The sequence below is a fragment of the Streptopelia decaocto genome (genome assembly GCF_964273445.1).
Source record: "Streptopelia decaocto genome assembly, chromosome: 9".
In the NCBI taxonomy this organism is placed as follows: Eukaryota; Metazoa; Chordata; class Aves; order Columbiformes; family Columbidae; genus Streptopelia; species Streptopelia decaocto.
In genome coordinates this window covers 14,097,773-14,113,305 of record NC_138664.1, presented here as the reverse complement: position 1 = coordinate 14,113,305, position 15,533 = coordinate 14,097,773, and the positions used below count along the sequence as shown (strand labels likewise).

At 37.9% G+C, this 15,533-nt stretch overlaps 1 protein-coding gene across 6 annotated transcripts in view; it reads right to left on the bottom strand.

Moving 5' to 3' along the window:
• The window catches only part of TCF12 (transcription factor 12), a 160,012-nt gene that overhangs the window by 44,876 nt on the left and 99,603 nt on the right, over positions 1-15,533 (bottom strand). For all 6 annotated transcript variants that reach the window (XM_082060687.1, XM_082060685.1, XM_082060688.1 and 3 more), the window contains 2 exons: positions 8,219-8,354; positions 5,177-5,229 (listed from right to left, as the gene is read on the bottom strand). In XM_082060687.1, coding sequence (XP_081916813.1) covers positions 5,177-5,229; positions 8,219-8,354 — 189 coding nt within the window. The remainder of the gene's footprint in view (positions 1-5,176; positions 5,230-8,218; positions 8,355-15,533) is intronic.

Below are 15,533 nucleotides of genomic sequence, written 5' to 3'. Positions count from 1 at the left end.
TAACAGCACACTCAAGTCCAGCAACACAACCCTGCTCACTGTTTTCGCAGCTGACTTCAGGTATTCTAAAAGCCTTCCCACCATAACCATGAGTATTTTATCAAGCAAAAGATATTAGAAAGAGCCTTCAAGAAAGCTTTTATCCTTATCTATTGTTATAAAACATCAACTAATTTATGGTAGTGGACACATTAATCTTTGAGGTACAGCAGAAGATGCAGCACTTCCATATAACTTCTCCCTAAATTACATGAGCTGCACTTCAGTCATGTTATTTTTTCAGGTATTTTTAGAACTATGTGCAAATGTAAGGTTCTTTTATGCAGATCTACACTCTAATTTAAGGGCATCTAATATGCTCAATATATTGTGAAAACTTCAAAAATGAAGTATATCCAATAAATACAAACACAGAAATAATTTGACATCATTATATATCCCTGATATATATATGGGATTTTCACAGAGAAGATCTCTCAGTTAAGCAGCCTCACAAGAGGACAGTTCATTTGGAAAAATGATCTGATTGCCATAAAAAGGTGCTATTAAGAGAGAGTTACTGAAGTGTTTCACCCTAATTCAGTAAGAACTCGATCTGAACTCTCACAGCAGGACTTTGCAATGGACTGCTTAGTTGTTTAATGACACCTAAACGTTCTCGTATAGCAAAGAGCAGGTGCGATGCTATAATCTGAGGTTACTGCTGTTTTCATAGAGATTTAAAATAAAGGCCATGTTGAAAAAAAAAAACCAAACAATAATCTAACCAGAAAACCAGGTCTTTTTCCTAATGAACATAAAATCTCAAAGAAACACTTTTACTTGTTTTGCAACATAATTTAGGGGTTGGATGTTTTCTATTTTTGTTCAAGGTCAGAGATGAACGTGTGCTTTAAAGAAGTATAGAGCAAGTCTCTATAAACTTTATCCTTTGAATCGTGTGACCGAAGAATGAGCATAAAGCAGAAGGGAAGATGGAAGACTGAGTCATAAGGAAGAAATGCCAAGTTCTGTGATACATTACCCATAAGGATTTACTTGCTTAGTTTCGTTATTTAACATTGCCTTCTAAAACACAGCACAGCATCAGACGCAAGGGTCAGGCCAGTTGCTGCTGCCTTTAGAGCGTTAGATACTAAAGATGAGAATGACAGTTGAACATATCACTTGACTGCGCAAGGCAATTCAGAACAACTCTGAACAAACTAAATGCTGCTTTTTACATTCTGACACCATTTCTGGCCAGTGGGAACAAATCTTACCAGAAAAGAGTCCCACTAGAAAGTCACTTAAACACAGCATCACAGTCAGTTAATCATCACACAAAACACCCACCCAGGATGCTCCAAAGTTTTCATTTAGAGCCACAGACTTCATAAAAGTATTCCAAGGATGTTGCTTTACACCAGGCTACTTCAATACATGTTGAACTTGCTAATATTGAGGGTAATTCTCTGCAAGTCCACTCAGCACAGTGAATGTTGTATTATTTTTAATACAATCTAAACATTAAAGTCTCAAAAACTAGGTTTCAGGTAAACAGAGGACTGGATCCTTTCCACGCCAGCATTTCAAATAATCTCCTTTCACCCTTCAGGAGGGAGGGAGGAAAGAGGGAGCAAAGAAAGGAGTAAGATCTATTATTTTTCTTTTCATACCACTGATATCTTTGAGACATCTCTTGAACTGCATTTCTCAAGCTCAGTCTTAAAAGACTAGCGTGAAAAGTGCCTTAAATGTCTGGGAGGTAGTTCTACGCATGCAAAGCAAGTTTTCTATAGCCTTGCTTCATAAAGAATTCTTGCAATATATTAGAACCAGTGAACTACATGCAAACTATAGAGGCGATGTATGAGGAACTCCTACATAATCAAGCTATAAATTGTCTTAAATATATTGAAAAACATAATGAGTTTCAATTTAGAATGAGCTCTCTGGCATTATAAAATATTCATTTAACAATCTATCATTAAATAAGTGGTAATCTGAAGCTTAATATTAACTGATAGTCTCAGGTACTGTGGAAAGTCTAGAATACTCAAAATAAGTTACTAGAAATGTCACTACACAGAAAACAATCAGATATTTATGCCTGTATCACAGCTGATTTTCTGACACAAAAATTAACAGACATTATGTATTTCAGGTTATTTTTCTGATATGAGACTAATTAAATGGCAGAAGAATGATGACAGATGTTCACGCTATTTTTTCTTAGAATTATGACCTCATGATAGCTACTGATTATGGTACTAATAAAGAATAGTTTAAATATTTTCTGACTACACATGTAAATCATACGTTTTTGCTCACAGCTCATCCACAATCAGAGGGAACTGCCCCGTCCATTTCCCAGTGAGCCCCCTCTTCTTGTCCTCCTCCTGCAGACCGAGCCGCTCTTTGAAATCCTGACACTCTGCTCTGCCCCTCCGCTTAGTTAGAACTGGTTTCTAGTCACATGATGTTATTGGTTTCTTGGCTTAAAGTAACTCCTCGAATCAGAAAAATTCTCAGAAATACAACAGTCTTGAATCTCTGAGGATAATTTAACTTGCTGAACAGTATTTCCCCCCTGATATAACACAAACAGCACATCATAATCTTTCTGTTCACTCAAGCATGGCTTGAGCTAATAGTGAGGAAAAAATAAACCACTCATTTTTTAGTTTCTGTCCTCCCCACGAGGCTTTAAATTTAGTAGTTGTAGTTCAACATGAACGCTTGCATGGCAACATTCAAAGTGTTTTGGGCACTGACTCACCACTTAGCAACATGACAGGAAAACTTAAAAATGCATTTGCCTGGTGCATTTAATTTTTACAGTAAAAGGATAAGTTCAGATGGAGTTGCATTCCAGAAAGTAACTAAACAACTCATTAGCACTTTTCTCTGTAACTATTTTTACTTTAGGCCCTGAGAAGAGCACATGAAGACAGATAAACCTCAAAACAAGTAATTTCAGAATATACCGTACAAATCCAAGAGAAAAAGAAACAAACTAGAGGAATATTTTTTAAATAATTTCTTGAAAGATTGTTATTAAATTACAGTTATCTAGGAAATCAAATTACTGTTGAGTATCTGTTGACATGGTAGCCCTATACTAACACAAAAACATCACAGAAAAGTCTTAGAAAATGAAAAATTAAAAAATACACGTTTGCAGACAACATTTACATAATTATCTACTCAATTTAAATTTCCTATGATATTCTCTGAAATTTAGTTTGTATCATCTTCTGAACACGTAATACCTCATATAACTTTTTTGTTTTTCTTCAAGGCTCTATTCAGCACTGAAAGCACTGAAATAGAGACAAACGGTACTTAACAATTGCAGCATCACAATCATTGATCCTTCACAGGAGCTGCACTTTATCGATACAAATAAAATCTATCAGCATTTTGTTGTCTCCACTCTTCTTCACAGAACAAGAATTAGATGAAAACCATTTGAAAAATACCGCTTCTTAAAATTAAAGCCTGGTAAGATATATGAGAGAAATTTTTCATTTGCTAAATATGATGCCTTTACCTGGCTGACACTACTAAATATTAAACATGTAATGTAAGCTTTATTACTCACATAGAATTACAGTAATAAATGACATGAAAATTGCACCGCTATGTGTTTTAGCTTCTCTGACATGTTAAATATATTTTTGTTAATCTAGCAGAAATCATCTGCTAGACTGTAAAGCCACCCTACATAACACGGAACTGTTAAAATGTAAATTGCCAAACTATTTTTAGCTGCTGCTGAAGGGGAAAAAAAGGGGGGGGTGGGAGGAGGGAAGGAAGAAGAAGAATATTCCTGGCCTCGGAAATAATGATTTGAGGCATTGTGTTCATTTTGTTTATCAAGCAGCTATTCAGCCTCTAGTGGGGCCCAAGTGCTTATGCAAGCGAAAGCTTTGAGGAGGGCGCGCAGCTGCAGGCCTGGCTCCCAGGTAGGCTGCAGGTTGCGGCACAGCTGCCCCGGCCCGCGCTCCGCTCCAGCTGGAGGCGGCTGAACGGCCCTGCAGATCCTGCAGATCCTGCAGAGCCCGGCCTGCGCCGGAGCACCCCGAGCTGGGGGGAGAAGGGGGACAGAGGGAGGAGAGAGCGGGGCAGACGCAAGGACTAGAAGACACCACCCGTACTTCAGACTTCATAGGAAATAAAAAGCTCGGGCCCATTTTGCTCCCGCTGTATTAGTGCTGCCTGTGCAGCGTGTTCCATTCAGGCTCCCCAGCTCCGAGTTATGACTCATCCGAGTGCACCTGCGCCCATGTGTTAAGCGCTGCCAAAGAAAAGCCCAACAGCCATTTCCACAACAAAGAGCGGGGCCCCCCCGCCTGCTCCGGGCAGGGAGCATCATCCTGCCCTCCTCTTCGCTGGGGATTTTTCACTGCACGCGGATGTTTAAATGCAATACATTTATAAACAATTTTCTTCCTTTTAAGAATAAAGCATGTTTAATACCACAAAACACCCCTATAGCATTAGATTATCACAGCCATTAATGATTTTTCCACCAAAACCCTTCCAACCTTTTTCATCAAAGCCCTTTATTCTCGAAGGATAAATTTTCAAGCAAAGAGGGATCAACAAACTAGTTGCTTGAAAGCTTTCCTGATGCTAGGCTGAAGTTAGGAAAGGCTTAATGAAGGCTTTAAAATCCACCAGGGCTTCACAATGAACATCTGACTCGGTGATTTATGCATATTAATAACCTCAGTCCTACTGAGGCAAGCTGAGCTGTACATGTCCTCCGAATCTTAATGTCTTCAGCTCCACTGGGATTATTACAAATGTAAATTTCTAAGATTCTCAGCTATTAATCTCTGTCTGTCCTCCTGTTCAGCAACATAATGACTAATTAAACATCAAAAGACCTGTACAGGAGATCTTCTTTGACAGCTCCTGGCCCAGCTCTCTTCCCAAGAGAGGAATTCAAATGACAGGGACAAGTGGGTAGGAGCATATGAGCAAGCTACAAATCACTGCTGTGAAATCTAACAATTCCACATCAAATGTCTGTTTAGCCCTCCAGAACCACTCCCAGCTCCCTAGCCTAGCTGCTCGAGTCCAGCAGATAGCCCAATGCTGAAGTTAAGTCATTCGTATGTGTCAGGGAAAGAGAGTGCAATCTGAGCCCAGTTTGTTTAGGATAAGTAAAATATGTAGTACTTACAGAAGAAGGCAAACCAGGGGGCACCTTTCTTACTTTCTTTGTCTGTAGAGGATCTGTATGCAGAAAAACATCATTTAATCAAGTATCTACCTTACAGATGAAAAAGAATAAATAGCTATGCTATTCAGTTCTTTCTTTCCATGATGGAATTCTTATTTTCCAATTACATGCATTTTTTATTCTGTCCCAATGAAATTTGTCTTTCACATCAATACAAGGAAGCGTTAAAACACGTAACATACTCATGTTCTTCTCTAAAATAAAGCTTTACTAAATAACTCCATCCAATACTTTCCATAAGGAAAGCAGCTATTCCTAAGCACACCAACACTGAAGAGTACACTGATGCCCTTACACACTTGCTAAGAAACAAAGTGAGATTTTGAGATACATAAGCAAGAAAATGGGACTTAGTAGCAGGAGCAATGCTTTCCCTTTTCGTACTTCAGAGTAAGAACAGAACAATCAAAAAGGAATTTATGACATGTTGAAGTATGACATACTCTTAAAACACTAACACGATGTAAATTTCTACAGCTTTTAGACTATACCAAGGTTGTAAATAAACAGCAAATCTAATGGCCTAGTTACTTTTCTTAAGTAATAAAGGCAATACAATGCAAATTTGCACTTGGAGGTATGATACCTGCTTCCTTCTACCAATAATTATTGTCACATCACAAAAGTACCCAGCAATTTAATTACCGAAGTCAAGAATCTGCACCAGTTTAGTCAGCTGCTAATAAAATTAACCTGAACACCATGCAAATTATAAGTTAGTGGATGTTCTGAAGATGAGTATCTGGCAAGATTACCAGTCCTACAGATGACCGATTGAATCATCAATTAAAATACAAAATTCGTATTCTTCTGTTTTAATCACAGTTTTATTATACCATATGACAAGATAGAGGTGAGAATATCTGCTGGATATCTTTACTCTGATCATTCCCCACAGCAGACATTTGAAAAGAAAAGGACTTCTGGAAGAGATATTGACACTGCACTCCAAGTGTCACCTGGAAGGGAACACTGCTTGGTTTCAATGAACTTTAGTAGCACATTTAGAGAGTTTGTTAAAATCCTGGTCAGGCAAGTACTTTTGGGGGATAAAACAGCCACAATTTGACTTTGCTTTAAATTCTTAGGCAGCAGTTTTGTAGCATTTAACCAGTAAATTTCAAAAATAATAATAATAAAAAAAATCAGACAAGCTTTCTCAAGCCATTGAAAAGAAGACTCAAGATAAAGGTGCGTTTCCTTTTCCTGGAATTTCTGGAAAAACATTTCCGTAAGTCTGTAACCATCACCCGCCGTGTCCCCAGTTACAGTCCCCCAGATTCAGCCATGACAAAGAGGAATGTCACACTGTTACTAGTTTAAACAGGTTTATACCCCTTGAGCTTCTCTTTCAAGGAAAAAAAATAAATAGGAACACTACTTTAATAACACTACACTTAGCTTGATTTTGTTGAGTTTAATAGTATCTGGAGCTTACCAAACTCTATGTAGTTTGCACAAGAAACTAAATCACATATTCAAGTATCTTATAGAAATCAGACAGTCTCCCCGAGGACTCTCCCTCCCTGACTGCTTCTACCCCAGCGGCACCCTCCGCCCAGCACCCACAGCCATGGTCTGACAGCCCCAGTACCCAAAACTGTCGCAGGTTACTATTATAGTCGTTTCTCACTAAAACCAATTCCATGGAGGCTAAAACTTAATGATGACAATAATTTAAAACCCCAACTGTTTTCTATTAAAGCTCAAACACCCTTCCAAGTGGCAACAATTTCACTGAACTCTGCTCAGACTGTTCCTGTTCTGAACGAGAGCTCAACAACTGCTGCATTCGATTCTTGCACTCTGAGGAACATGAGGACTTACAAAAATATTTGTAAAGAGGGACAAACCCAGATTAAACAGCGGATGTCTTGACAACAAGTAAAGTTAAACAATAATATTATTATAATTAAAGATTTTAAAACAATTTCAAGCATGTTCGGGACTATTTTAATGCCTACAGAGTTTGTAGTTCTAGTTAATACTAAAATTACTTCAAGAAACAATTTGCATTTGATGAAATCTTATTTTGGGTTAAGTATGGTTTACGTTATATGGTTCCAACAAACAAGATTCTATTATGGAATAGAAGTGCAATACAGAATGAAGGGCATTAAAACCCCAAATATATAGCCAGAGTAATCCTAATGACATAACATGCTAACATTGAAATATGGTAGCTTTTAAACTAGAATATCAGGTTACAGTCTCCCTTTTTATACCAAAAGCATTTTTTTAAACCTGCACACCCAATTATTTGCAGTATCCTTATAGCAGAAACGATGGAACAGCTGGCTCATTCTGGATTTCCTAATTCAGCAGACAGTCTTCAGAGCTATGAAATATTACCACTGACTATGACCAACTAGGAAAATTCCATTTATCTCTAAGTATCTCCAGAATAAAATATTAATACTGTCACAGGATTATAACAATTTTTAAGCAAGTTCCTGCCTGGCTATTTTGCAAGGTAGTTTGATTTTAGGATAAACTACTAGTCTCCAATTGCTAGGAAATTTCAAGGCATGTTGAAGCAATTACAATGAACTATATATTGCCCTGAATAAAGTTACTTTTAGCATATAAAAGGATAATTGTTTCCCCTTTATGTCTTTCCCCTACTAAATAATGGTAATGACCTCGAGGTCATGCATTTCCAGGAGTTAATGATGGCATGGGTTAAGGGCACTCAGCTGGTCATCAGCTCCTATCCATCTGTCATTATTGCTTTTGCAATTAAGGGTTTTATTGGAGTTTCTTGTTTGTTTTATAAGCAATGCTGACCAGTGTTGAATCCAAACTAGCATCTCAAAGAAAACATTACTAATTCTGGTTTATCTCTTACATAGCAGTTTGCTGTGATTTGAATTGCTCAGTACAGAGCAATCTCCAGTACATAAAATGAACTGTCAAACAAAATAATAAAGTCTGCAGAAATGCATCATGAACAAAGGTTTAAAAACTGTCTGTATTACTCACCAAGAGCTGGTGAATCATGAAGTGGTCTCCGGCGTTGATTTGTGCCAGAAAATGGGTAGTAGGGTGTTCCAGGTTTTCCCGAGGATGACAGCTGACCTGGACTTCCAAGCCCCATATCTGACCGAAGCAGACTAGACTGCAAAATGTACAGAGAAAAGTAAAGTTAAGCTCTATAATAACTCAGCTGTTAATATACCAGGCTAACAAACTACTAACCACACATAGGGCTCTTGGCATTTATAGTTTATTGAGCTTTCAGTTAAAGTCTTAGAGTTCAAAAAAAAAATGTTGACTTTTAAAGATTGGTATTCAGAGAATATACTATAGCATAAATCAGAAAAGCAGAGGAAGTTTGGCTGTGAGCCTTGGAAAACCATAACCGTTTTGGTTTAAAACATCTTAAAGAATCAATTTAGACTCAAATTCTAAACAAAAATCATAATACTTTGTTTAGTTTGCAATGTAACACCTCTTCATTACACAATATAAACATAATTGATAAAAGAGCTAAGAGTTTATAGTGTGACATTAGGTTTTAGCACATACTTAGAAATCTAGACTTATATTACATTGATAAAAACATGGAATAAATATCAAAAAAAAATCAAACAGACAAAAGAGAGAATAGATTAGATTAATGCACAAAACATAAAAATTATGACATTTTAAAACCTTCAAACTAACCATGTAGTTGAACCTTACCCTTTTTGTTCCCTTTTCATGCAGGAAATATAAAAACATTCTAACCACTTAACAAGTGCATTATATATTGTTTGGCCTCACGTTAGTTGGATTTCTTCTGTGAAACTAAATGAATATTGGTGATTTATGAGAACATAGTTTTTCCATGGTTGATACTATGCTTAGCTTTGCTTTAGTCTGAAAATACCCAGACTTGGAGTGAAACCCACAGAACTGCTTGTACAGAAAACATAATGCTACCAGGCAGTAAAAATGCATTTACTGCCACTTCACTCCTGGCTGCTGCATACAGCTTTCCTCACTCTGCAGCGGCCATTCTGTGTCACACACGGCTAAAGACACTTTGCTTTTAACATCTGCAAAATCAGACTGGTTTAAGGTCACCATGGAACCAGCAGCCTTCCGAAACAAGTGATTTGATTCTTCATACTGGGTCATTACGTAGTGCACTCTTCTCGTTTCAAGGGGGAAAGCACAGCTGCGGGATGGCAGGACCAAAGTTATGCTTTGCCAGCCTTCAAACTGCACCAACATTTCCTTTGTCAGGTGATGCTAAGGCAGGAACTGCTGACTGGATCAACTTTTATACCAAACCAAAACTGAGGTGCCACCTCGTTAAGGTTTCTCCTTCAGCCCCATTGCTCCCAAGCCAACTTTCCTCCTTCCCTCAAAGACGTGGCCCCGGGTCCCAGCGGCTGCTGCCAAACAGCAGGAGTCGCCTTCTCAGGCTGCGGCAGCCCAGCAGAGCCCATTGCTCCCGGCCCCCTCACCCTCCTCTAAGGCCCAAACACCCTCACTCATAAACAAATATATTTTTTGGATTACATTACATCATTCAAGCTGGTTCTTCCGCTGTGATGACTTGTGAAAGGTGATGCTAACTCACATGGCTCTCTCAGCAAGGTCCTAAATCCCTGCTAACTTGCAATGCACACGGATTAGCAGAAAATCCAGAGTTTATCTAAAATTACGGACTACACATAAAATAAGCAATAATGTCAAGTGTGTTTTTCCAGATAATTGGTTTGCATCATATCAGTATTGAAATTTGTATCTTTTACTTGTCTGATGACTAATTTGAGCATGAAAATGTTACATTTTTATTGGAAAGAGTGGGATGTGAAAGTCACCCTGTTACAAACTAAAGGAGGGCCCAGAAGTGTTAACTATTTCTTACAAATCTATCACACAGTTTGAAGAACAAAGTTAACAATGATGAAACACGTTAAGGCATAAAAATAAAGCTTCCCCCTCAACTCAATTTCTTCCTTCTTATTCTTACAATAAAACAGTCTTTAAATCAGAACTGTTAATATAAAACTCATATTGAAATGAGATACCCTTGTAAGGAGTGAGGTGATCTTTACACAAACTATACAGAAAACACAGGGGGACATAGAAAGCTGCTTGTAGATTTCAATATTTGCTAATTTTGCCTTTGACAAACAGTTAAGGGTTTATTGTTTTGCAGAAAACATGACGTTTACCAGAATTTCTGGCTGACATAATACAAGTCTGAATTTGGCAAAGGCGCTTTCTAAACATTTATTAGCGTTTTAGTGGTGAACGTCATGCAGGCAAACTGGCAATGTTCTGTGAAAAACAGTTCCCCAAACCAACACTGTCCAAGAGAAGAAGGGAAATGAGTTCTGCACTTAGCCCAGGACTTGACCTTCCGCCCAAGAATATCCAGGACTGAAGGGAAACTTCTTTACGCAGCACGTGGGGAAGGGGAGGAGGTATTGTGATACTTGTCGTTTCAAGCAGCCCAAGCTGGGTCCCCCTCACACAATCCCAGAACCACTGAGGCTTGGAGGGAACCTCTGGAGGTCGTCTGGTCCGGCCTCGGCTCACTCAGAGCAGCTGTCAAACACAATTACCAACTACTTCATGTTCACATTACAGACAACCTTCCCTGCTCCCCTCCAGCATCTCCTTCTGGTCACTGGCAGGGATTCTGGAAATACAATGGGATCCATACAGACACCTCCAAAAAAAGAGGCAGGAGAGTTCTTAGTTCCCCTCTTCCTCTGTTCTTTAAGGGCAGCGGTGAGATAATCAAAAAACAAACCAAATACCACCAAACAGTAAACACTCTTAAATTCACTTTTACCAAGCCATTCCAAAAGGCATGTGTCTATATCTTTTCCAAATCTAACCTCCAACCTTCACCTCATGATATTTGCCACTCTTACTTTTGTCATAAGCATTCCAGTTCTTGACACTTTCATCAGACCCCAAATTTCAAAGCATCACGTCTACTACATTACTTACATAGTAGCAGAAATATAGTAATGTAATACATGCCCAGTAAATCTCAAGCTGTGCACCATACTCCGAAAGAAGTTTTCTGATCTATATTGTGTTTGGGTAAGAATTTTTAATTAAACAAAGACAAGACCTTTCCCCACCCCTCTTCTACCATTTCCACAATCAAATGAAGCATCTGTTTAAAATTTTATAATTGTTCCTCAGTCTTCTAAAATATAAAAAAATAGATGTCATTAGTTCGGCTTATTGATTTTTCTGCCTGTCTGAACCAATTGAGAAGCAATATTGATTAGGACTGATCCTTTCCTAAGGGCATCTGATAAAGAAAGGAATACAAAAATACCACTGAGGATAGCAAAAAAAGCTTTGTATTATCAGCACCAAGCTTCTCCTGACTAAGTGCCTGGGGTCCCTGCACAGAGGCGGATCACTTACACACAGAGTTCGCAGCATTCTCCGCAGAGAACGTTCACGCTCACTCCAAACCTCATCTGCCAAGCATGGACCCAATTACTAAAGAATAATCAATGACTGGTTATTCTCCTGAACGCTTCTGAGTCCTGCCTGCATTATCTTTATATATAAATTATAAATTGCCTCTTTGGATTTTATAAGGCATATCTCCAGCTTCAAAATAAGCAAGATTTTATTTAAAGCAATATTTTACCTGATAAATGTGTATTTGAAAAACCAACCCCAAAAAATTATATATTTTTTTAAAAAAGGCTTTTATTACAATCAACTAAGAAGACAGCCAGTCTGATTCCAAAGAGAACAGAGGAAAGCAAGTCAACACGACTGCTTTACTTTTCAAATTTATCCCTTTCAGCAAAGCCAAGAAACAATTTTGGCAGCCCCAGGGGAAATGGCATGGCCTGACCCAACACCTAAGGGCTTTTACAACGGCCACTATCTAGACAAATGCTTTAAAGAGGTCCTTTTCCTAAAAAGTATTCTCATAAAAATGAAATGCAGGGGAGTCATCTATTCAAACATCGCCAGGGTGAGGGGGTTGAAAAGAAGCATATCTCCATATGGCGGTGTTTGTATTTATTCACCTTTGTCACAGAAAACAAGTAGCTTTGTATTGCAGCTGCACTTCCGTGCACACCAAGTTCGCTTCTGTTCAAACTCACCAGCTCATCAACCACACGCTTACATCTAAATGGTTTGCCTGAGATGAAACAAGCTCCTTACTCAACATATTTTAAAATGGTTTTAAAATTGATTGTTTCAATGAATTTGAGTATCAAATAAGAAAGACTTTGACTACTTTGGAAGTTTTCTTTTTTTCTTTAGAATCCTGAAGACACAATTTGATGCCAAAATACTGCTCTGCCTTCAATGAACTTCTAGGACACTGGCCAGCAGAATTTTAATATGTTGGTAAACACTTCTTTGATTTTCTTACTTTGATATAAAAAAAGAAATGAGGACAAGTAAAGGCCTACAGATGTCCTTATGCAATATTCCTTGCCGCTCTCTAACATTTATGCTACATGTAGATAGGAAAGCCAAACTATCCTGAAAAATACACAAACGTCTTTAACAAACACACTCTGTATGCTACACTACTGTATAAAAGGTTTTACCTTTTCAAAAACGTATTTGTTATAGGCAGTTAGGCTTGTGTTTCTTGGCCTAAATCTCATCCACGTTCATTTTTTAAATGCAAATGTATTAGCAAACACTTTAAGAACTCAGATTTTCTGGTGTAGCCATAGCCAAACTATGCAATAGTTCCATCCAAATACAACCGCGTGCCTCTATATTATTCATTATTTGCTATCAAAATATTAACATGGTTGAGAATAAAAGCATTAGCCCATTATATGCAACTGATTATGACAGGGCCAGCAGAATAAGGCAGAGCTGCTGCGGCAGTGAGATGAAATGCTTAGTTAAAAGTTGAGAGCTTGGATACATTATTTTGTAAAAGTAATATAACAGCACTCATGTCAGTCAAATCCCCCCATCATCCTGCCACACAGTTGCAGACAAACTCACTTTGCATTTCTCTATTTCTCAGAATTATGCAGAGCAGATAGTAACTACATTCCTTGCCTTACTATAAACTTGAAAGGTTGCACTGAGTAGAGCTAAGTTTCACATACATGCCCTTTTATTCATTGGGCCATTTGGATGACTTAAAGCATGTATATAACGAGTCTTAGTATTTCACATCTTGCCTTGTAGACGAACCTGATGATTTGCATGAGCTAGTTCAAAAGCATGTAACAAAATGGAGACACCTGCAAAATCCCCCAGCTAAGCTGTGTACATTGCTACAGTGATTCCAAAAGAAAACTTAGCACAAAATTAAAACCTTAACAAATAATTGCTCTGTGAGGTACTGGTACAGTACAGAGGTTTGGGCTGCAAAAAGACAATTCACCCGAGTTCCACGTCATGCAGTTCAAGCCAAAAATATAACCAAGATATCAAGTGCTGAATTTCACTTTACTCAAGTCTCCAATCTTTGGAAACTGTAGTGAATATGCACTCCAAAATATGAGCTGAATTTGGAAAAACACTGACACATGATGTAAATTCATTTTAAATTTAAATTCTGAAGATATGTTTGCAATTATCAGCATGTTGTTAAAGAATCCCATCCTGAGAATATCAAACAGTAATGTGAAATACAGTGTTACCATTTTGAGAACAAAGGGACCCTGAATGAGTAATCAATAGCAACTGGCAGAAAATGAGGCATTAATTATGATCCTCTCTAGTGTTTTGTCTCAAACAAGGTTTCATTAAATATATTGTGCTAACCTGTACATCTTCAAGCCATTACCAATAGATTTGATCAGATCCATTTTTGGTCTGTTTCAGGAGGAACATATCAGAATTTAAAAAACCAAAAACAACGAACAAACAACATCTAAAGTGTTATATGATAACTTGGATATTTTTTTGTGATCAATTTAAAGGAAATCAGGGGTTGCTAATAAAACATCTCAGGAGAGGATCCTCTAACAACATGCTGATAATTGCAAACATATTCCTCATTTTCAAAAAATACTCAGATCTTATAATCTCAATGTAGTCTCTTGAAAATTTAATTATCATCTCCTATACCTAAAGTATCATGCAGTTTTGAAAAGATAATGACAGTCATCCATCAACTGCATCCTGCCAGCGTAATCAGGCTAATCTAGCTCACTGGAGTAAAAACCAGCTACCTAGGGTACTAAATACTGAAGTGATGCAACATCATAAACAAATTAACAAACATTTAGTTTCACTGTCTTCCCAATTAATGTTAACACTGAAAAATACCGAGGTATCAGTATATTTTATTTTTACACCAAAGCTTTTCTGGATCACCATGAGCTGCTTATTTGATGTGTATACCTAAGCAAAATCTGCTAGTGTGGCTAATTCTGTTTATGTGTCAATACAATGAAACCGAGCACAGGGACAAAGGAAGGAGAAGAAAGAATTTTATTCAGAATTCCAGATATGGTTTTTTGAGCAGTGGGAGGAGTAAAGATTAAATGCAAAGGGAAGGAAACATTTTGTATTCCTTCTGCATCAAAATGGCTTTAAAACACCCGATTAAGACAAATATTTTGAATGAGTCTTTTCCTTCTCTTTTGCAACAGTGGCTTTCCTGCACTGATACCGCATATTGGCAAGACTACAAATTCTGCCTTAGCTTCTGAAAGCGGCACCCTGCTGATGTTGGTGTCCAATCCCTGAGGTTATGCTGGCTCAGCTTGTCTTCGCTCATCCCCCCGGGCAAGGTATTTTTGCGCTGACTGAATTCTAGGAAGGCATTACTAAGCATTGTGATTACAGGTCAGGCTCCCCTCCCTTTGCCTTTGAATCTTTTCGCTACATTATGAAAACAGTAATTTGAACAGCTTCTTTACCGTGATTATACAAAAGCAGAAGGTTTATGGAGAACTGCAAAATGTCAGAAGAGAAGCAGCTGAGGGGTTATTCATCTACGTTTTAATTTTTTGGTACCAGCCTTCCTGCTTTTCTCTACAATTACAAGCATGAGAAGTCACATTATAATAAAACATTTTATGCTGAATCTTATTTACAGAAGTCAGACTATAAAGGATATTATGAACCTCAAACTATCCTTGCATCTGTTTCTCCCTCTGCATCTTCAGCAAAATGATTTCCAAATATTTCAGACCATTAGTAGAGTGTTTCATGTATATGGTATGGAAGCTGTGCATCTCCTCTCCCACGCAGCCAAGAGAAAAATCTCACTCACTTTAAGCACCAAGTAAGAAAATGCATAACATAATGAGCGTTCAAAAACTATCATTAATGTAGCAACCAGATATTTGTTAGGACTTAACATGGAGGACCCACGTAT